The sequence below is a fragment of the Eubalaena glacialis genome, chromosome 11 (genome assembly GCF_028564815.1).
Source record: "Eubalaena glacialis isolate mEubGla1 chromosome 11, mEubGla1.1.hap2.+ XY, whole genome shotgun sequence".
Classification (NCBI taxonomy): Eukaryota; Metazoa; Chordata; class Mammalia; order Artiodactyla; family Balaenidae; genus Eubalaena; species Eubalaena glacialis.
The window spans coordinates 101,737,303-101,761,819 of NC_083726.1; the positions used below are offsets into that span (position 1 = coordinate 101,737,303).

At 38.0% G+C, this 24,517-nt stretch overlaps 1 protein-coding gene across 3 annotated transcripts in view; it reads right to left on the reverse strand.

The window, feature by feature from the left end:
• Nucleotides 1-24,517, reverse strand: part of PIK3C2G (phosphatidylinositol-4-phosphate 3-kinase catalytic subunit type 2 gamma) — a 357,132-nt gene that overhangs the window by 30,407 nt on the left and 302,208 nt on the right. For all 3 annotated transcript variants that reach the window (XM_061204611.1, XM_061204610.1, XM_061204612.1), the window contains one exon: nt 11,104-11,198. In XM_061204611.1, coding sequence (XP_061060594.1) covers nt 11,104-11,198 — 95 coding nt within the window. The remainder of the gene's footprint in view (nt 1-11,103; nt 11,199-24,517) is intronic.

Sequence of the window (24,517 nt, forward strand, 5' to 3'; positions counted from 1 at the left end):
TGAGACTAGATATCAATTACAGGAAAAGATCTGTAAAAAATACAAACACATGAAGGCTACACAATACACTACTTAATAACGAAGTGATCACTGAAGAAATCAAAGGGGAAATCAAAAAATACCTAGAAACAAATGACAATGGAGACACGACGATCCAAAACCTATGGGATGCAGCAAAAGCAGTTCTAAGAGGGAAGTTTATAGCAATACAAGCCTACATCAAGAAACAGGAAACATCTCGAATAAACAACCTAACCTTGCACCTAAAGCAATTAGAGAAAGAAGAACAAAAAAACCCCAAAGCTAGCAGAAGGAAAGAAATCATAAAGATCAGATCAGAAATAAATGAAAAAGAAATGAAGGAAACAATAGCAAAAATCAATGAAACTAAAAGCTGGTTCTTTGAGAAGATAAACAAAATTGATAAACCATTAGCCAGACTCATCAAGAGAAAAAGGGAGAAGACTCAAATTAATAGAATTAGAAATGAAAAAGGAGAAGTAACCACTGACACTGCAGAAATACAAACGATCATGAGAGATTACTACAAGCAACTCTATGCCAATAAAATGGACAACCTGGAAGAAATGGACAGATTCTTAGAAATGCACAACCTGCCAAGACTGAACCAGGAAGAAATAGAAAATATGAACAGACCAATCACAAGCACTGAAATTGAAACTGTGATTAAAAATCTTCCAACACACAAAAGCCCAGGACCAGATGGCTTCACAGGCGAATTCTATCAAACATTTAGAGAAGAGCTAACACCTATCCTTCTCAAACTCTTCCAAAATATTGCAGAGGGAGGAACACTCCCCAACTCATTCTACGAGGCCACCATCACCCTGATACCAAAACCAGACAAAGATGTCACAAAGAAAGAAAACTACAGGCCAATATCACTGATGAACATAGATGCAAAAATCCTCAACAAAATACTAGCAAACAGAATCCAACAGCACATTAAAAGGATTATACACCATGATCAAGTGGGGTTTATTCCAGGAATGCAAGAATTCTTCAATATACGCAAATCAATCAACATGATACATCATATTAACAAATTGAAGGAGAAAAACCATATGATCATCTCAATAGATGCAGAGAAAGCTTTCGACAAAATTCAACACCCATTTATGATAAAAGTCCTGCAGAAAGTAGGCATAGAGGGAACTTTCCTCAACATAATAAAGGCCGTATATGACAAACCCACAGCCAACATTGTCCTCAATGGTGAAAAACTGAAGCCATTTCCACTAAGATCAGGAACAAGACAAGGTTGCCCACTCTCACCACTATTATTCAACATAGTTTTGGAAGTGTTAGCCACAGCAATCAGAGAAGAAAAAGAAATAAAAGGAATCCAAATCGGAAAAGAAGAAGTAAAGCTGTCACTGTTTGCAGATGACATGATACTATACATAGAGAATCCAAAAGATGCTACCAGAAAACTACTAGAGCTAATCAATGAATTTGGTAAAGTAGCAGGATACAAAATTAATGCACAGAAATCTCTTGCATTCCTGTATACTAATGATGAAAAATCTGAAAGTGAAATTAAGAAAACACTCCCGTTTACCATTGCAATAAAAAGAATAAAATATCTAGGAATAAACCTACCTAAGGAGACAAAAGACCTGTATGCAGAAAATTATAGGACACTGATGAAAGAAATTAAAGATGATACAAATAGATGGAGAGATATACCATGTTCTTGGATTGGAAGAATCAACATTGTGAAAATGACTCTGCTACCCAAAGCAATCTACAGATTCAATGTAATCCCTATCAAACTACCACTGGCATTTTTCACAGAACTAGAACAAAAAATTTCACAATTTGTATGGAAACACAAAAGACCCCGAATAGCCAAAGCAATCTTGAGAACGAAAAATGGAGCTGGCGGAATCAGGCTCCCTGACTTCAGACTATATTACAAAGCTACAGTAATCAAGACAGTTTGGTACTGGCACAAAAACAGAAATATAGATCAATGGAACAGGATAGAAAGCCCAGAGATAAACCCACGCACATATGGTCACCTTATCTTTGATAAAGGAGGCAAGCATATACAGTGGAGAAAAGACAGCCTCTTCAGTAAGTGGTGCTGGGAAAATTGGACAGGTACATGTAAAAGTATGAAATTAGAACACTCCCTGACACCATACACAAAAATAAACTCAAAATGGATTAAAGACCTAAGTGTAAGGCCAGACACTATCAAACTCTTAGAGGAAAACATAGGCAGAACACTCTGTGACATAAATCACAGCAAGATCCTTTTTGACCCAGGTCCTAGAGAAACGGAAATAAAAACAAAAATAAACAAATGGGACTTAATGAAACTTAAAAGCTTTTGCACAGCAAAGGAAACCATAAACAAGACCAAAAGACAACCCTCAGAATGGGAGAAAATATTTGCCAATGAAGCAACTGACAAAGGATTAATCTCCAAGATTTACAAGCAGCTCATGCAGCTCAATAACAAAAAAACAAACAACCCAATCCAAAAATGGGCAGAAGACCTAAAGAGACATTTCTCCAAAGAAGATATACAGATTGCCAACAGACACATGAAAGAATGCTCAACATCATTAATCATTAGAGAAATGCAAATCAAAACTACAATGAGGTATCATCTCACACCAGTCAGAATGGCCATCATCAAAAAATCTAGAAACAATAAATGCTGGAGAGGGTGTAGAGAAAAGGGAACACTCTTGCACTGTTGGTGGGAATGTAAATTGATACAGCCACTATGGAGAACAGTATGGAGGTTCCTTAAAAAACTAAAAATAGAACTACCATACAACCCAGCAATCCCACTACTGGGCATATACCCTGAGAAAACGATAATTCAGAAAGAGTCATGTACCAAAATATTCATTGCAGCTCTGTTTACAATAGCCAGGACATGGAAGCAACCTAGGTGTCCATCATCGGATGAATGGATAAAGAAGATGTGGCACATATATACAATGGAATATTACTCAGCCATAAAAAGAAATGAAATGGAGGTGTTTGTAATGAGGTGGATGGAGTTAGAGTCTGTCATACAGAGTGAAGTAAGTCAGAAAGAGAAAAAGAAATACAGTATGCTAACACATATATATGGAATCTAAGAAAAAAAAAAAAAGGTCATGAAGAACCTAGTGGCAAGATGGGAATAAAGACACAGACCTACTAGAGAATGGACTTGAGGATATGGGGAGGGGGTGGGGTGAGATGTGACAGGGTGAGAGAGTGTCATGGACATATATACACTACCAAATGTAAAATAGATAGCTAGTGGGAAGCAGCCGCATAGCACAAGGAGATCAGCTCGGTGCTTTGTGACCACCTAGAGGGGTGGGATAGGGAGGGTGGGAGGGAGGGAGATGCAAGAGGGAAGAGATATGGGAACATATGTATATGTATAACTGATTCACTTTGTTATAAAGCAGAAGCTAACACACCATTGTAAAGCAATTATACTTCAATAAAGATGTTTAAAAAAAAAAAAAAAATAACCCGCAAAGTGTTAGTGAAATAACAGAATTAATTTTTGGTAACGACTTTTTCGAGTTGGTCGCTTCTCAAACAAACTTGTATCCCCGACAGAATAAAAAACCATATAAAAAGTATGATAAGGCTTTAAAATGGACTGATGTAACCAATAGTGACAGGAAGATGTTTCTTGGATTAATAATTTTGATGGGACAAATAAGAAAGTCACACTGGAAAGAATATTGGTTGACTGATCCCTTACTTGAAACACCTATCTTTCCAAAGATTATGACAAGAAGAAGATTCAAACACATAATGAAATTTCTTCACTTTAACGATAACTCGGAAACTCCACTTCCTGCAGACAGAATTTCAAATGTTAAACCTCTTTTGGATTATTTTCTACCAAAATTTCAATCTATCTATATACCCAAACAAGAGCTATCACTTGACGAGGCAATGATAAAGTGGTGAGGATGCCTCAGATTCAAAACCTATAATGCCAGAAAACTTACAAAATATGGAATTTTGGCCAGGATGGTTAGCGAAAGTGAAACTGGATATATATGCAACCTTGAGATTTACACAGGTGAAGGAAAGAAACTGCAAGAAACAATATTATTGGTCCTACAACTTTACCTTGGTTCATGGCACCATATTTACTGAGACAATTTTTACAACAGTGTGTCCACATCTGAAATACTGTTGAAAAATAAAACCAGAGTTCGTGGGACTATAAGGGAGAATCGTGGTCTACCAAACCAATTAAGGAGAAATCTAAAAATCTACGGAGGGGAGAAATGACATTCTTACAGAAGGAAGAAGTGATTCTTCTTATACGGAAAGACAAGAGGCTAGTTCGCATGGTGACAACTATTCATGACGCCTCTATAGCATCTACAGGAAAGGAAGACAGGAGGACTGGCCATCAGATAACTAAGCCCACTTGTATATTAGAGTATAATAAATATATGAAAGGAGTTGATCGATCTGATCAATATCTGGCAAACTTCAGTGTCCTCTGGAAAACTAGAAAATGGTATAAAAAAGTGGGTTTCTATTTGAGTAACTGTGGTTTATTCAATGCATTTAAAATTTATTGTAGCCTTAATGCACAGAATAAAATGACTTACACGCAATTTTTGTTAGCAGTAGCTAGAGAATGGGTAACTGACCATCCTGGTGAATGAAGTGGTAGTCCTGCACCTGGTCCTTCTTGTGGTGTTTCTAAAAGAGCCTCCCGCAAAGACCCACCTTGTCAACTATCAAGTAAAATAAAGAACATATTCTAGAGGGAATAATACCCACAGGACTAAAAAAAAAAAAAAAAAAAAAATTGCCGCCAGCAAGTGTAGAGTCTGCTCTTCCAGGGGAAAGAGCAGTGAAACACGGTATATTTGTAATAGATGTTCTGTTCCCCTGCACAGAGGTGCCTGCTATACTGCCTATCACACTCTAACGAAATATTAGAATATGCTTTAGTAAGACATGTACAAAGTTTCAAGTAAATACATTAAGTGCAAAAAAAGTTGTTGATATTTACTCAAATGCAGGTGTTTCGATATTCACTTAGGTAAAAAATCGCCAGCCACAGGCGTCAGTTTCTGCAAAAATCCACCGGTCAATAATGTGTTAAAATTGCAGAAGTTCTCCCAAAGGAGTAAGAGGTCTGAGCCCCACATCAGCTCCCCAGCCTGGGATTCCTGTATCGGGAAGACAAGCCCCGGAAGGCCAGCAGGTCTTACTTTTGGGAGTCCCAGAGGGCTGAGGGAAATAGACTCTATGCTTAAAGGGTGCACACAAAATCTCACAAGCTCTGGGACCCAGGGCAAAAGTGATTTGAAAGGAGCCTGGGTCAGACCTACTTGCTGATCTGGAAAGTCTCCCAGAGAAGCAGGAGGCAACGGCAGCTCTCCCTGATGACACAGACACTGGCAGCAGTGGACACTAGTGCTGGCAAGTGCCAATCTGGAATCCTCCCTCTAGCTTATTAGTCTCAGGACCCAGCCCCGCCCGCACTCACAGCCTGTAGGCGCCAGCACTGGAACGCCTCAGGCCAAGCAACTAACTAGGCAGGGACACAGTCCCACCCACCAGCAGACAGCTGCCTTAAGACCTCCTGAGCCCATAGCCTCCCCTGGACACAGCCCTTCCCACCAGAGGACACAGGAACCAGCCCCACACACCAGTGGGCAGAAACCAACACCAGAATCTTTGGCTCCACCCACCAGCGAGCCTGCACTAGCCTCAGGACCAGCCTCACCCACCAGCAGGTGGACTCTAGCCACAGGACAATGGCAGCTCCACAGCCTACAAACCTAGTGTGCCCACCAAGGCCAGAACCTGCCTGGAGACCAGCTGGGCCCTGGCCCTGCCAACTAACAGGCCAACAGAAGCTTCGGGACGGCCCAGACCCTGTACCCAACTGTGTCAGGAGGCCTCTACCCCATTACCCCCCTTCCTTCCCAGCAATCTGACATCAACTCTGGGATTCCTGGGCGCTACAACCAGACTCCAGAAGCCGGCTCTGCTTGACAGTCGTCCAGCACTAACCCCAGGACCTGGCTTCAGCCATCAGTGAGCCAGCACTAGCCTCAGGGCCCTGGGGTGCTGCAGCTGGCTGCCTTGTGACAGGCCCTGTAAACCAGTGGTTGGCAGCCTCTGCACAAGGCAGGGCCTGGCAACCAACCAGACTGGGGGCCAACCAAGCCCACCAGACCACCCTCAGTAGTCAGCCCACCACAACAGAAGGACCCACATAGCCCACATAGGGGGCACCCTTAGAACATATTGCTCTGGTGACAAGAGGAGAGTGCACTGCCAGGATGCATAGGACGTCTCCTACAAAAGGCCACTTCTCCAAGGTCAGGAAACATAACTAACCTACCAGATACATAGAAATAAAAACGGCAAGTTAGGCAAAATGAGAAATAAAAACGGCAAGTTAGGCAAAATGAGGTAGCAGAGGAACATGTTCCAAATGAAGGAACAAGATAAAGCCCCAAAAGAAGCACTAAGTGAAATGGAGATAGTCAGTCTACCTGAGAAAGAGTTCAGGGTAATGATTGTAAACATCTTTTAAAGAACTCAGGATAAGAATGAATGCACAGAGTGAGAAGTTAGAAGTTTTTAAAAGGATACATAGAACATTGTTATTTTTACATGTCGAATATTGCCATCGTCTGTGATTTATTTTCACAGCCCTCTTTTTTTACCTTCACCAAATCCACGTGTTGCCTCTTTTACACCAGTGGACAAGTCACTTGGTGCTAAGTACAGAACTCCCACTGTATGCAGAGTGCCATTTATGGGGTAATTAGCCATGAGAAATGTTTCTCAAAGTGTGTCCATGGACCACTTGTGTCAGAGAACCTTCTGAAATGCTCGTATTTGGGAGGAGGAGAGAAGAAAACAAGTCTAGACATGAAAGAGTAGAGGAATCCATGAGACCAGGAGAAGACTGTAAAAGGCAGATGTAGAAATTCCAACCCAAACTACAGAATCATAGTCACTGGGAGTTGCATCCAGGAATGTGGATTTTAAAAACAAGAACCCCCAGACTATACATACATAGTAAAATTGCAAGAATTCTTTAAAATAAAATGTAATAAAATTTTAACGTGTGTGTGTGTGTGTGTTTAGCCTGGGTTCTTGTTGTGTTTGACTACTTCTCTCTCTCTTCTGTTAATTTCCATACAGTAATGATTTTCTGCAATTTTGTGTCTTATGAAAGGATTAAACAGCACTCCATTTGAGATATATCCTGATTTCCCTGACATGACTTGCTCCTCATTTGAAATGACTTATTATTCTGTTACAGAGTAAGAGACTCTCATAATGTGAGCGTATTCAATATCAGAAGGGAGTCTGGCATCCTTATTGATTACTTTTAGAGCCTTCTGGAATGGGCTTATTCTGGAGCAGGTAGAAGAAAACAGTCTAGAAATGACACAAAACTAGGGGAATCCATGAGACCAGGAGAGACATTGTAATATATAGAGAGACATTGCAGAAGTCAATGGAAGAGATCATTTTAAAGTGGGCTACATGGGAAAACACTAGAAAGATTTAAAAACATATTTCAAATCTAAATGATTTTTCTATGTTTCTCTGTTATATAAACTGAAAAATTATTGAAAATAATCTTGGCCAAGTTTCTAAATACCTGCATTACTTTGTCAGTCTCTGTTCACTAGGATAAATCATATTGTGCTGCTTTGAAAGGAAAAAATTTTAGCAATTTTTTTTTAGCTTGTGAATTCACAGGAGGGAAGTAATTCTTAGAGAAAGCTTCAAGGATTTAATATAAGATAAACAATTCTTTTCATCAAACTCACTATTAAATATAACAGAACTGCAGGCAGAATAATTCATTTTAATATTAAAATCAAGCACAACGTCTTTAGTCTGATTACTCAAGCATGTGAAAATACTAAAGTCTAAAAAAATAAACAATTAGTTAAAACTTGAAATGAGAAAGAAAATATGTTGAGAATTTACAGATAGATTTTTCTGTCATTTACATTATAATGTTATCTCTGTCTTCAGATAAGCAGAAGAAATAAAATAGTCATTTAAGAGAAGCTGTGAAAAATGCAAAGTGTGAGAGCTTTGTTGTGATGATTTGGGGAAGGTGAAAAAAGTCTTAGTTCTTGGTTGTTCACATTAGAAGTAACTTAACATTCTTTCATTTAACAAAGTATTCATTGAGCACCTACTATATACTTGGCCCTGCTTTAGCCTCTGGGTTTACAGCAATGATACAGGGCAGTGGAGAAAATAAAGTAGGAGAGGAAGTTTGGAAGCGCCAACCAACAGGGGTGGTTTTGCAGTTTTACATATGGGAGTCAGAGAGGACCTCACAGAAAAGGTGACAGTTAAACAGTTGTTTAGGACATGTGAGATTGAACCATGGAGAATTTGAGTCATGGGCCTGGGAAAGAGCAGTCCCGATAAGCTGAGTAGCAGGTACAAATGTCCTGGGGCAGAAACATGCAGAAACATTCAAGGCATAGGAAGAAAATCACTGAGGCTGGAGTGGAGTGATTCAGGGAGTCTGTAGCACGAGGTGAGGTAGGAGAGGTCAAGGGCGCCAATACTTGGCTTTCATTGTAAGTGGTATTAGATTCCTTCCCCAGAGGCGTATGAGAGAGGAACGACAGGATTTGACTTTTATTCTCAAAGGAGTATTCTGGATGCTAGGTTAGGAAGAGACTAAAAAGATATAAAGGCAGAAGCAGGGAGACCTGTTAAGAGGCTACAGCAATAATTCAAGTGAGAGATGATGGTAGCTTGAACCAACGGTGGTAAGCAGTGGAGGTGAAACACGGTGGGATTCTGGATTTATTTTGAAAGCTGAGCTCACAGAATTTGTTGATAAATTTGGATATAATTTGTGAGAGCAGTCAAAAAGACTCTAAGGATTTTAACCTGAGCAACTAGTAGGATGAATGTGCCATTAAGAGGTGAGACAGGCTGCCAAAGAAGCAGGTTTAGGGGGGTGATAATCAGAAGTTTGATTGGATGTATATTAAATTTGTGCTGCCTATTGAATTTCTACTAGAGTTGTTGAATAATCAGTTGTACATATAATTCTGGATTTTAGGGAGACTTTCAAGCTAAAATTATAAAATATGGAAGAAAAAGACATGTAAGTGATATTTAAAGCCACAAGCCTGGAAATAAAAAAAGAGAAGAGTTCCAGGGCTATGTTAAGAGATTGGGGAGGAGAGAAGAACTAGTAGGGAGCATGACTTCATTATTAACAACTTTCCTTCCGAGGGCATTGGCAATGTACAGGCTCTAGCGGCCCTAAGTGGTTTTCAAATTTTTATAGGATTCACCTGCTCATTTTCCATTTACCCATAACTTGATCTAAATCTTAAACTCTTGCTCTTAGTCACTTACTCCCCACCTTTATGCCTGCATCACACTGGTTTTGAATATACTTATTGGTAGTGCAACTTCATCTGAGTGTAAAATGCATTTTTGAAAACTGTCAAAAGTAATTTGGGGATTTAGCTGATGAATAAAATGGGTGACCAAGTTGGTTAATACTGTTTTTGATCAAACATTAGGCATGACTATTGAATAGTATCAACAAGTTTATTGTGTGATTTATATGCAGATCTAAAAGCAATGTCAACAGGCATGTCCTAAAATGTTTTGAGCAATGGCATTACTGAAATATATGTATAGTTTCCAAGAGGACTGTTTTCAATTGACAATTATATATCATACACATATATAAGTTCTGTTAACTTGATTAACACTATTTCTTAATAGTCTATTATTTTATCATGTATATTTATACAGATGCGTAAAGTCCACGAACACGCATACAGCTATAAAAAATATCTAACTTAATCTTCTTTTCCCAGCCCAACAATTTCTTAAACAACTGCTATTCTCAGCTAAGCTGATTAACTTATCAAAAGCAATTGAAAATAATTATTTTAATGAGTAAAAGTTCTACAAAAAAACATTTAATAATATTTGCCCAGCTCTTACAAAAATTGCTCATTGCAAACACCACAGATTTACAAACAAGCATCCTTGGATATCTGGCTAATACTAAATTTGTAAAGGATGCAATCCCTGAAAGTTATGCCAAATATTTGTTCAATGAACAAATATTTATTAAGTTCTAGTGTGTTCCAAATGCACGTCATGTTGAGAAGAGTTTGCTCCTTTAAGTCCTTCAAAGTGCATCCTTAGAAATTTATATGCATAAAGGAGAGAGCTAAAGTCGTGCTTCTGACTTTCTCCACGTTGGTGGAGTCTCCTGGGGAGTTTCACCATGTGGAGGAACTGTTTTGCTAGGCTAGCAAAAGACCAGAGAAATGGGTGAGGCTTAGAGTTACCCTTTTCTGTTTGTTGCACCCAGATTCAGACCTTTAATCAATTACCTTGTGACAAAGAAAGCTCCCTCTCTTACTTAACGACATGGCCCAGTTGCCATCCTTGCCTCTCTGACTCGACCAATCTTCAGGAAGGAATGGGGTATAATAGAGAAAGCAGCTTTTAGTTTTCCTTAGAGGCTAACTACCATTAGACGTTCTTGGTTCTGGGGATGCAAAGATGGGGTCCCTGTCATCAAAGAAATTATTACTTTTTGAGGGAAAAGAAATATCCTTGAGCAATTACATCAGAATATGATAACTGATACTCAATGGCAATCTGTGGGAAAACACTAAGAGCTCCTGGCTTCCCAGAGAAGGTGCTGGCACTATTCAAAGAGATGAGTCAGTCTTCCACAAAGCTCAGCGTGATGAAAGAGGTGTAAGTTCTTGGGACATAGCTTTTTTTCTTTTGGCTCTTAATACTCTAGCTAGTCCTGCTTTTTCAAAGCTTTTTCATTAGATTTGTCCTGACACTTCATTTTGAATAAAGCCTGGGTTTCATTCTAGGACTTTCCCTGTGAAATATTTTATAGCCTTCCCCCAAGGATCACAATCACGCTGAGGCAGAACACTGTAACTGGTCCATTGTTCCTTACTTACACTCGGTGGCTGGGCCCATTTCTCTCACGAATGCTGACATTAATTGCTTAAAGGAAGAAAGCGATTTCTAAATGTAGGTTTACATGTTTCTTATTAGATAAGATAAACTCACAATGTTTTTCATGTGCTTCACAAGTATGGTCAGCTTCGCATCCTCGTATGTTATGACTAACTGCACCTTAGGCTTCTTGTCAGGAAACTTCTCACCTGATGAAACAGTAGAGTTTCAGTGGGTTAAATTGGAAGTGGCTGATCACAGGATAAACTGAACATTCAAAGACTAAAACAGGACCAATGAATAATATGAAAAAGAAACATTCTTCATATCACACTGAAAACACAATACTCTTCAGGAAACTGGGTTGGTTAAGATAGGATTTGTGTCTAATCTTCCTGAATCTATTCTACCTCCTCATATTCTATATTTTGTTTCAATCAATACCATTATTTTCCCGATTATTTAAGCCTGAGACCTCAGTGTCATTTTTGGCTGCAATTTTCTCCTCAACATTCAGTACAATGTGCTTAAAGTATTAGAGAACATGGGGGTTGAAAGTGTTGGCTTTAGAAGTCAGTGAAGTCTGGGGTGCAGGTCCCAGCACTATACTAAAGACTGTGTCAACATGACTAAGTTAATCGACTTCTGTAAAATGGAGATAATAGTTATCTACTTCAGGACAGTTGAGATGATTAACTGATAACATTCAAAAGTTCTCACAATGTAATCTCTCAATGAATGTTTGCAATTACTCCATATATTTACACTCAGCTCTTCCTTTCCAGTTCTGCTGTGCCTAGTTCAGATGCATATGGATCTTTTGCCTGAACTACTAGAACATTCTCTTCCCCTCCTCCAGAACCCAAATGTATTTGTACACAATTACCAGTATAATCTTCCTAGGGCAACTTTTATAAAATTACTCTTCGATCAAAGTACTGTTCATAGCTTTCCATAGCTTATGAAAAAGTCTGAATTTTGCAGCTTTGTAGTACTGCTTCTTATTGAATCTGTCTTATTTCCCATTATTATTATTTCATACTGCAGTCCGTATGTTCAGTTCTACAGACATGCTCTGCTATTTCCTTCCAGACATTGCTCATATTATTCCCTTTATTTAAAATGATCTCTTCCACCATTTTTGGCTATTGAATTTTTACCTATCTACAAGGCCTAATTAAAATGCAAAAGAGTTTCTGTGGTCACCACCCTCTGAACTCCCCTAGCACAGCCCTTATCACTTAATATTTATATTGTAATTATTACCTTACATGTCTCAATTTGCTTAGTGGATTATAATCTCCCTAGGGCTTACTTTTTTTTCCTATTTCCCCAAGGGATATATAAATCAGTGCTTGCTCCATAAAGTTGCACTAAACGTTTACTTAATGACAAAAGTAATCTCAATTTTCCTTTCAAGTTATATCATTCCAACATTTAAACGAAGGCTTTAGTTTTTTAATTAAAAATTTCCAGTTTATAGCCCAAGGATTAAGCATAATTCACAGTTTTCTAATATTTCCCTTGGTAATCTCTGATTGTATGTTTTCTGAGGGAATTCAGAAAGAAGAAATTTACTACTAATAAGGAATTTGGCAATGTTTTGTGGTGGGCTCATTGGGGTCCACATTGTTTTCTGATAGTCAGTTTTAGCTCTCTAATCCTAACATTTGAAAATTAAACCTGAGCATTATGTTTCTTCTCCCAAAGCCTTTTACATGTTTATTAGAATAGTTTACACATTCTAAATAGGTAATATTAATTAATTTTATTGTTAATGTGGATTATTGACATTGAAATAATTAAAATTCACATTGAGTGTTTCTTACAACTGAAATGGTAATTACGTAAATATAATAAAAACATTCTTCCTTAAAATATCTTGATTTTAATGACTGAGTGACGCTGTGAGTTTGAGACACTACGAGATAATTTTGACTGTAGTACTTGGGTAAATTGTATTTCATAATACAAAAATGTAGTTGAACTTTTGGTATGAGTATGCTAAAAATGCTGATACTTTTTGATGCACAATGAACATAATTTTTGAATTAAAGAGTGAAAGGATTATTAATTAGAAACTTAATGTGTTTAATTAGAGGAGCTTTAATTCAGACAGGAAATTAGCATAAATTTATGGGTGAGTGTCTAAATGATAATCATACAACTGTTACTTGAATTGACTGAAGATGATATTCCACCCTAAACCTTTCATGCAAGATTAGTAATCACAGTATCCATCAAAACATGTCAGACTTTAGAACCCACTGAAAATATAGGCCACTAGGAAGTCTTAGTAGTCAATGTAGTAATAGTAGAGGTACTTAGGATTTTTAGAATTCTTATTGTGTGCCAAATGTTGGGCTAAGAGTTTCACGTACATAAACTCACTAAATCCCCACAGCAAACCTACAAAGTTTGTGTTACCTCCATTTTACACATGAGGAAACTGAGGTATTTTGGTCCAAGTTTAGGCAGGGTCAAATGATCTCTAAAGATTATGTTTTTGAACATCATGCTGTAAGGGGCAACAAGGGGTCAATAACCTAAGGGAAAGAATTTAAATGAAGAGCCCAGAGAGGGAGACTTTTGAGAATAGCTTCACAGGGACAAGAAGATGCTAGAATATCTTGATTTTTCTGCTTCAGGTTATTCTGGGGGATCTAATCATGCTTAATCTAACCATTTATAGTAACCCCAAGAACTGTTAAAATATTATTGATCCAAAGAATGACTGTGTTGAAACGCTTGAATGCATGGTACTACAGCAGCTAATACAGGCTTATTATGCATAATGTGTCCATTAATGTTAAAAAATATCATTTCAAAATTTAACTTCCTTTCAGATATAATATATTCATATGATTCAAAAATGAAAATTTATTTTTAAAGCATACAGTAAAAAGCCTTCCTCAAACTCCTAACACCTATTCACCCACTCCTCCCATTATTATCATTATGTTTTTTTAACATCTTTATTGGAGTATAATTGCTTTACAATGGTGTGTTAGTTTCTGCTTTATAACAAAGTGAATCAGCTATACATATACATATATCCTCATATCTCCTCCCTCTTGCGTCTCCCTCCCATCCTCCCCATCCCACCCCTCTAGGTGGTCACAAAACACCGAGCTGATCTCCCTGTGCTATGTGGCTGCTTCCCACTAGCTATCTATTTTACATTTGGTAGTGTATATATGTCCATGCCACTCTCTCACTTTGTCCCAGCTTACCCTTCCCCCTCCCTGTGTCCTCAAGTCCATTCTCTACATCTGCATCTTTATTCCTGTCCTGCCCCTAGGTTCTTCAGAACCATTTTTTTTTTTTTTTTAGATTCCATATATATGTGCTAGCATACGTATTTGTTTTTCTATTTCTGACTTACTTCACTCTGTATGACAGACTCTAGGTCCATCCACCTCACTACAAATAACTCAATTTTGTTTCTTTTTATGGCCGAGTAATATTCCATTGTATATATGTGCCAAATTTTCTTTATCCATTCAGCTGTTGACGGACACTTAGGTTGCTTCCATGTCCTGGCTATTGTAAATAGAGCTGTAATAAACACTGTGGTACATAACTCTTTTTTGTTTTTAACATCTTTATTGGACTATAATTGCTTTACAATGGTGTGTTAGTTTCTGCTTTATAACAAAACTCTTGTGTCTCCCTCCTACCCTCCCTGTCCCAACCCTCTAGGTGGTCACAAAGCACGAGCTGATCTCCCTGTGCTATGCGGCTGCTTCCACTAGCTATCTATTTTACATTTGGCATGACTCTTTTTGAATTATGGTTTTCTCAGGGTATATGCCCAGTAGTGGGATTGCTGGGTCGTATGGTAGTTCTATATTTAGTATTTTAAGGAACCCCCCTACTGTTCTCCATAGTGGCTGTATCAATTTACATTCCCACCAACAGGGCAAGAGGGTTCCCGTGTCTCCATACCCTCTCCAGCATTTATTGTTTGTAGATTTTTTGATGATGGCCATTCTGACTGGTGTGAGGTGATACCTCGTAGTTTTGATTTGCATTTCTCTAATGATTAGTGATGCTGAGCATCCTTCCATGTGTTGTTGGCAATCTGTATGTCTTTTTGGAGAAATTTCTATTTAGGGCTTCTGCCCATTTTTGGATTCGGTTGTTTGTTTTTTTGATATTGAGCTGCATGAGCTGCTTGTAAATTCTAGAGATTAATCCTTTGTCTGTTGCTTCATTTGCAAATATTTTCTCCCATTCTGAGGGTTGTCTTTTGGTCTTGTTTATGGTTTCCTTTGCTGTGCAAAAGCTTTTAAGTTTCATTAGGTCCTATTTGTTTATTTTTGTTCTTATTTCCATTTCTCTAGGAGGTGGGTCAAAAAGGATCTTGCTGTGATTTATGCCATAGAGTGTTCTGCCTATGTTTTCCTCTAAGAGTTTGATAGTGCCTGGCCTTACAGTCAGGTCTTTAATCCATTTTGAGTTTATTTTTGTGTATGGTGTTAGGGAGTGTTCTAATTTCATTCTTTTACATGTAGCTGTCCAGTTTTCCCAGCACCATTTATTGAAGAGACTGTCTTTTCTCCATTGTATATCCTTGCCTCCTTTATCAAAAATAAGGTGACCATATGTGCGTTCCATTGATCTATATTTCTGTTTTTGTGCCAGTACCATACTGTCTTGATTACTGTAGATTTGTAGTATAGTCTGAAGTCCAGGAGCCTGATTCCTCCAGCTCCGTTTTTCTTTCTCAAGATTGCTTTGGCTATTCAGGGTCTTTTGTGTTTCCATACAAATTGTAAAATTTTTTGTTCTAGTTCTGTGAAAAATGCCATTCGTAGTTTGATAGGGATTGCATTGAATCTGTAGATTGCCTTGGGTAGTATAGTCATTTTCACAATGTTGATTCTTCCAATCCAAGAACATGGTATATCTCTCCATTTGTTTGTAAAATCTTTAATTTCTTTCATCAGTGTCATAGTTTTCTGCATACAGGTCTTTTATCTCCTTAGGTAGGTTTTTCCTAGGTATTTCTTTCTATTTGTTGCAATGGTAAATGGGAGTGTTTCCTTAATTTCCCTTTCAGATTTTTCATCTTTAGTGTATAGGAATGCAAGATATTTCTGTGCATTAATTTTGTATCCTGCTACTTTACAAAATTCATTGATTAGCTCTAGTAGTTTTCTGGTAGCATCTTTAAGATGCTCTCTTTACATAGTATCATGTCATCTGCAAACAGTGACAGCTTTACTTCTTTTCTGATTTGGATTCCTTTTATTTCTTTTTCTTCTCTGATTGCTGTGACTAAAACTTCCAAAACTATGTTGAATTATAGGGGTGAGAGTGGACCACCTTGTCTTGTTCCTGATCTTAGAGGAAATGGTTTCAGTTTTTCACCATTGAGAACGATGTTGGCTGTGTGTTTGTCATATATGGCCTTTATTATGTTGAGGTAAGTTCCGTCTAAGCCTACTTTCTGGAGGGTTTTTATCATAAATGGGTGTTGAATTTTGTCCAAAGCTCTTTCTGCATCTATTGAGATGATCATATGTTTTTCTCCTTCAATTTGTTATATATGGTTTATCACATTGATTGATTTGTGTATACTGAAGAATCCTTGCATTCCTGGGATAAAACCCACTTGATCATGGTGTATGATCCTTTTAATGAGCTGGTGGATTCTGTTTGCTAGTATTTTGTTGAGGATTTTTGCACCTATGTTCATCAGGGATATTGGCCTATAGTTTTCTTTCTTTGTGACATATTTGTCTGGTTTTGGTGTCAGGGTGATGGTGGCCTCGTAGAATGAGTTTGGGAGTGTTCCTCCCTCTGCTATATTTTGGAAGACTTTGAGAAGGATAGGTGTTAGCTCTTCTCTAAATGTTTGATAAAATTCGCTGGTGAAGCCATCTGGTCCTGGGCTTTTGTGTGTTGGAAGATTTTTAATCACAGTCTCAATTTCAGTGCTTGTGATTGGTCTGTTTATATTTTCTATTTCTTCCTGGTTCAGTCTTGGAAGGTTCTGCTTTTCTAAGAATTTGTCCATTTCTCACAGGTTGTCCATTTCATCGGCATAGAGTTGCTTGTAGTAATCTCTCATGATCCTTTGTATTTCTGCAGGGTCAGTTGTTACTTCTCCTTTTTCATTTCTAATTCTATTGATTTGAGTCTTCTCCCTTTTTTTCTTGATGAGTTGGCTAATGGTTTATCAATTTTGTTTATCTTCTCAAAGAACCAGCTTTTAGTTTTATTGATCTTTGCTGTTGTTTCCTTCATTTCTTTTTCATTTCTTTCTGATCTGATCTTCATGATTTCTTTCCTTCTGCTAACTTGGGGTTTTTTTTGTTGTTCTTTCTCAATTGCTTTAGGTGTAAAGTTAGGTTGTTTACTTGAGATGTTTCTTGTTTCTTGTGGTAGGATTGTATTGCTATAAACTTCCCTCTTAGAACTGCTTTTGCTGCATCCCATAGGTTTTGGGTCATTGTGTTTTCATTGTCATGTGTTTCTAGGTATTTTTTGATTTCCCCTTTGATTTCTTCAGTGATCTCTTGGTTATTTAGTAGCGTATTGTGTAGCCTCCATGTGTTTGTATTTTTTACAGTTTTTTTCCTGTAATTGATATCTAGTCTCATAGCATTGTGGTTGGAAAAGATACTTGAAACGATTTCAATTTTCTTAAATTTACCAAGGCTTGATTTGTGACCCAAGATATGATCTATCCTGGAGAATGTTCCATGAGCACTTGAGAAGAAAGTGTATTCTGTTGTTTTTGGATGGAATGTCCTATAAATATCAATTAAGTTCATCTGATTTAATGTGTCATTTAAAGCTTGTGTTTCCTTATTTATTTTCACTTTGAGTGATCTGTCCATTGGTGAAAGGGGGTGTTAAAATCCCCTACTAGTATTGTGTTACTGTCGATTTCCCCTTTTATGGCTGTTAGCATTTGCCTTGGGTATTGAGGTGCTCCTATGACGGGTGCATAAATATTTACAATTGTTATATCTTCTTCTTGGATTGATCCCTTGATCATTATGTAGTGTCCTTCTTTGTCTCTTGTAATAGTCTTTATTTTAAAGTCTATTTTGTCTGATATGAGAATTGCTACTCCAGCTTTCTTTTGATTTCCATTTACATGGAATATCTTTTTCCTTCCCCTCACTTTCAGTCTGTATGTGCCCCTAGGTCTGAAGTGGGTCTCTTGTAGACAGCATATATACGGGTCTTGTTTTTGTATCCATTCAGCCAGTCTATGTCTTTTGGTTGGAGCATTTAACCATTTACATTTAACGTAGTTATCGATACGTATGTTCCTATTACCATTTCTTAATTGTTTTGGGTTTGTTATTGTAGGTCTCTTCCTTCTCTTGTGTTTCCTGCCTAGAGAATTTCCTTTAGCATTTGTTGTAAAGCTGGTTTGGTGGTGTTGAATTCTCTTAGCTTTTGCTTGTCTGTAAAGGTTTTAATTTCTCCACCAAATCTGAATGAGATCCTTTCTGGGTAGAGTCACCTTTGTTGTAGGTTTTTCCCTTTCATCACTTTAAATATGTCCTGCCACTCCCTTCTGGCTTACAGAGTTTCTGCTCAAAGATCAGCTGTTAACTTTATGGGAATTCCCTTGTATGTTATTTGTTGCTTTTCCCTTGCTGCTTTTAATATTTTTTCCTTGTATTTAATTTTTGGTAGTTTGATTAATATGTGTCTTGGCGTGTTTCTCCTTGGATTTATCCTGTATTGGACTCTCTGTGCTTCCTGGACTTGTTTGACTATTTCCTTTCCCATATTAGCGAAGCTTTCAACTATAATCTCTTCAAATATTTTCTCAGTCCCTTTCTTTTTCTCTTTTTCTCTTTTTCTTCTGGGACCCCTATAATTCGAATGTTGGTGCGTTTAATGATGTCCCAGAGGACTCTGAGATTGTCCTCAATTCTTTTCATTCTTTTTTCTTTATTCTGCTCTGTGGTAGTTATTTCCACTATTTTATCTTCCGGGTCACTTATCCATTCTTCTGCCTCAGTTATTTTGCTATTGATTCCTTCTAGAGAAATTTTAATTTCATTTATTGTGTTGTTCATCATTGTTTGTTTGCTCTTTAGTTCTTCTAAGTCCTTGTTAAATGTTTCTTGTATTTTCTCCATTCTATTTCCAAGATTTTGGATATCTTTACTATCATTACTCTGAATTCTTTTTCAGGTAGACTGCCTATTTCCTCTTCATTTGTTTGGTCTGCTGGGTTTTTACCTTGCTCCTTCATTTGCTGTGTGTTTCTCTGTCTTCTCTTGTGCTTAAGTTACTGTGTTTGGGGTCTCCTTTTCACAGGCTGCAGGTTCGTAGTTCCCATTGTTTTTGGTTTCTGCCCCCAGCGGCTAAGGTTGGTTTAGTGGGTTGTGTAGGCTTCCTGGTAGAGAGGACTGGTGCCTGTGTTCTGGTGGATAAGGCTGGATCTTGTCTTTCTGGTGGGCAGGACCACGCCTGGTGGTGTGTTTTGGGGTGTCTGTGACCTTATTATTATTTTAGGCACCCTCTCTGGTAATGGGTGGGGTGGTGTTCCTCTGTTGCTAGTTGTTTGGCAAGGTGTCCCGCACTGTTGCTTGCTGGTCCTTGAGTGGAGCTGGGTCTTAGTGTTGAGATGGAGATCTCTGGGAGAGCTTTCACCGTTTGATATTACATGGAGCTGGGAGGTCTCTGGTGGACCAATGTCCTGAACTCAGCTCTCCTACCTCAGAGGCACAGGCCTGACACCTGCCCGGAGCACCAAGACTCTGTCAGCCACACAGCCAGGTGTGTGGGGAGTTTCTTGCGTTTTGGGAAGTCTGAGGTCTTGTGCCAGCGTTCAGTCAGTGTTCTGTAGGAGTTGTTCCACATGTAGGTGTGTTTCTGATGCATTTGTGGGGAGTATGGTGATCTCCATGTCTTACTACTCTGCCATTTGAAGGTCTGCCTCCCCATTATTATTTTATTTGTTTTCCATATATTTCTCCAGATGGACACATATTCTTCCAGAATTTCTCCATATAAGTAAATATGAATAAGTATTTTTATTCTTCCCCATTTTTCCAAAAAGGAATAGCATATTTACTATTCTACACAACAGTCTTGGAGATACTTTCATGTCAATAATACAAAGCTTCTTTATTTTTTAAATATACTTTCACATTATTCCATCATGAGGAAATAGCATAATTTATTTAACACTTTACCCATTGATGGGCAAGTGGGTTGTTCCAAATGCTTTCCAGATGTTACAAACCATGCTGCAATAAATAGCCTTGAATGTGTATCGTTTTGTACCTGTGCACAAATACCATAGGATAGATTTCAACAGCAGAATTGCTGGGTCATAGGGTAGTAGCATTTTAATTTTGGTAAACATTCCCAAATTGTCTTCCATGGAGATTGTAGCAATTTGCATTATCACCAGCAGTGTATGAGTGTCTGCTGATTTATAACCAAGCTTGTTAATTAAATTTTTGAATTTTTGCCCATCTGATGAGTTAAAATGGTATCAGTGTTGTTGTAATTTGCATTTTTCTTATGAGTGACCTTGAGGATTCTTTCATTTGGTTAAGAGCCACTTGTATTTTTTTTTTGGTGTGTGTGTGGATTATTTTTTCGTATTCTTTACACAGTTTTCTATTTGGTCATTGGTCTGTTTCTCACCAATTTATAGGAGATTGTTACATGTTAAATAATTAACCCTTCATATGTGATAAATTGCAAATATTTCCCCCATTTTGTCACTTACCTTTGCTTTTCTTGAGCTTTGCTACAGTGTTTTATATCATGCAGAATTGTTATAGCTTCTGAATTTGTAGTCATAGCTACAGCAGCTCATCCCAAGATTAAAAAGGATTTTTTCCATTTTTTCTTCGTTATATATATGGTTTCATTATTTACATTTAAAATCTTTCACTCATTTGGTATATATCCTGGCATATGGTGTGAAGTGTACTATGCCAACATTATTTGTTGAATTTTCTCTTATTTGTTTGGGCAACTATTAAATTCCTGAATATATCTGACTCTATTTATGGACATTCCATTATGTTTTACTTGCTTATCTACTTATGCACTGACACCGCACTGTTTAATTATTGATGCTTTGTAATGTGTTTTTATATCTGATAAGGCTAAACTCACCTCTTTGTTTTGCTAATTTTCCTGGCTTTTCTTTGTTAATTTTTGTTTATGAACTATAGAATTAGCTTATGTAATTAAAAATAAATCTGTTGGAGATCAGTCAAAATGGTGGAGTAAGAGGATGTGGCACTCACCTCCTGACATGAACACATCAAAAATACATCTATATGTGGAACAATTCTCACTGAAAACAACTAATTGGCAGAGGACTCCTGTACAACCAAGGCTGTAAGAAAGATATATATGTAATCAGGTACGAAGGAAAGAAAAGCAATTGGGTTGGGATCTTTGTCCCTGAGAGGGGCCCAGAGGAAAAGGGAGGATTCTTGGGCAGACACCTGCCCTTGGGAGTGAGCAGTGAGAGCCAGATTGGGCACCCCAGTCCTGGGGTCCTATACAGGGGAGAAGCGTCCCCTTGGCTGGTTGGAGGACCACTGGAACTAACAGGGGAGCTGTGAGAAGCCTGAATTCTGCTCCTGAGGAGCACATGCATGCTGGCTTGACCCCAGGAAGGGCAGAAAGATCTAGTGGTTGCTGGGTTTCCTGCAATCACCTTGGTGCATGCCCCAGCCCATGTTGAGTGAACACTCCAGCCCCATTCACTTCACATCACGGTGTGGTATTTGATCTGGGGCAACCAATACTGGGGATAAGACACAACTGAGGGGTACAGAGACTACCCAGAGCTTGGGCAAGCCTGGGTGGAATGGCAGAGGCCATCATTTGTGCTTCCTCAAGAAGCACATCACAAGCAGCCCAGATCTCTGAGAGCAGCCACTCCACCACAGCTCATGCCCTGGTACATGTTGAGAGTCCACGCAGGCCCTGCCTGTCCTGTGCTGTGGCTCCACAGTGGAAAGGAGGGTGGTGGAGGCCGGTGACAGTGACTGATTGAGAAGGATGACGAAGACTTGCACCTAAGGCTGCACCTGAGCTGAGTGAGGGAAAAAATTGCAGGTGCCTGCACAGGCAGTGCAGCAGAGACAGCTAGGACCTCTGCTGTGGCCGACACAAGCTGACAGCCTGCGTGGACCCCCTTGCTTCAACATTCCCTCACTCTGGGGCAAGGGTTCCAGTGTGGGGCTAGGGGAAAACCCACACTTAAAGGCACCTGTAATTTTTTTTCACACTTGACTCCAGCTCTAAGACCCTCCATTTCCAGCCCCACCCTCTACCAAGGTGGTAGCTGTCAGCACACCCTGAGGAAAGATGTGATTTGCATCCATGTCAAATCCAGCTCTCCCACTAAAGGCACTGGGCACATACAGTATGTTTAGGGATGTTCCCATATAGGAACACCCCTTCAAGACTGCAACAGGTAACTGTTTCATCTAAATTCATAGAGGCAGAGAAAGTTAAGCAAATGAAAAGGCAAAGGAACTGCTCTCAATTGAAACAGCAAGAGAAAACGGTTGAAGAAACAAATAATGAAACAGAAATAAACAATTTACTAGATAAAGAATTCAAAGCATTGGCAATAAAAATGTTAATTGAATTAGGGTAAAGAATACATGTACACAGTGAAAATTTTAACAAGTAACTAGAAAATATTTTTTAAAAAATCAGAAATGAAGAATTCAATAGCTTAAATTAAAAAACACACTAGAAGGAATGAATAGCAGATTAAGTGATACAGAAGAAAGCATAAGTGATCAATGAAACCAAGACTTAGTTTTTTTAAAAGATAAACAAAATTGATAAACATTTAGCCAGGCTCACCAAGAAGGAAAGAGGGAGGACCCAAATAAACAAAATAAGAAATGAAAGAAGAGAAATAGCAACTGATACCACAGATTTTTAAAAAATCATAAGAAAATACTACCAACAGTCATATGCCAACTAATTGGATAACTTAGCAGAAATGGACAAATTTCTAGAAACATACAACCTGTCAAGACTGAATCAAGAAAAATAGACAATTTGAACAAACCAATCACTGCAGTGAAATTGAATTTGTAATTAAAAATCTCCCAGAAAACAAAAGTCCCAGATGGCTTCACAGGGGAATTCTACAAAACATATAAAGAACGACTACTACCTATCTTTCTCAAACTATTCCAAAAAATTGAAGAGGACAGAAAACTCCCAAATTCATTCTATGAGGCTACCATTACCCTGATATGAAAACCAGACAAGGACACTACAATAAAAGAAAATTACAGGCCAATTTCTTTGATGACTGTAGATGCAAAAATCAACAAAATACTAGGAAAGTGAATCCAACAATCTATGAAAAGGATGATACACCACGATCAAGTTGGGTTTATTCCAGGGATACAAAGATGGTTCAACATTCACAAATCAATCAATGTGATACACCACATTAACAAAAGGAAGGATAATAATCACATGAGCATCTTAATAGATGCAGAAAAAACATTTCACAAAATTCAACATCAATTCATGATAAAACTTTCATCAAAGTGGGTAGAGAGGGAACATATCTCAACATAATAAAGTCCATTTATGACAAACCCACAAGTAACATCATACTCAATGGTGAAAAGCTAAAAACTATTCTTCTAAAATCAGGAACAAGACACTCTCATCACTTCTATTTAACATAGCGTTGGAAGCCCTAGACACAGCAATCAGACAAGAAAAAGAAATAAAAGACATCCAAATTGGAAGGGAAGAAGTACATCTGTCACTATTTGCAGATAATATGATACTTTATATAGAAAAACCCAAAGTCTACAGCCACAAACTATTAGAATTAATAAATGAATCCAGCAAAGTTGCAGGATATAAGATTAATATACAGAAATCTGTTACTTTTCTATATAGTAAAAATGAACTATGAAAGTTAAAAAAAAAAAAATCCCATTTACAGTTGCATCAAAAAGAATGAAACGCCTAGGAATAAGGTTAACCAAGGAGGTGAAAGACCTATACTCTGAAAACTATAAAACACTGATGAAGGAAATTGAAGGTGATACAAAGAAGTGGAAAGATATCTCATGCTCTTGGATTGGAAGAATTAATATTGTTACAATGGCTGTACTATCCAAAGCAATCTAGAGATTTAATGTGATCCTTATTAAAACACCCATGACATTTTCCCCAGCACTAGAACAAATAATCTTAAAATTCATATGGAACCCCAACAGACCCTGAATTGCTAAAGCAATCTTGAGAAAAAAGAACAAAGCTGGAGGAATCATACTTCCTGACTTCAGACTATACTGCAAAACTACAGTAATGAAAACAGCATGGTACTGGCACAAAAACAGGCACATAGATAAATGGAACAGAATAGAGAGCCTAGAAATAAATCCATGCACCTGTGATCAATTAATCCACGACAAAGGAAGCAAGAATATACAATGGAGAAAAGACATTGTCTTCAATAAGTGGTGCTGGGAAAACTGGACAGATACATGTTAAAGAATGAGATTAGAACATTTCC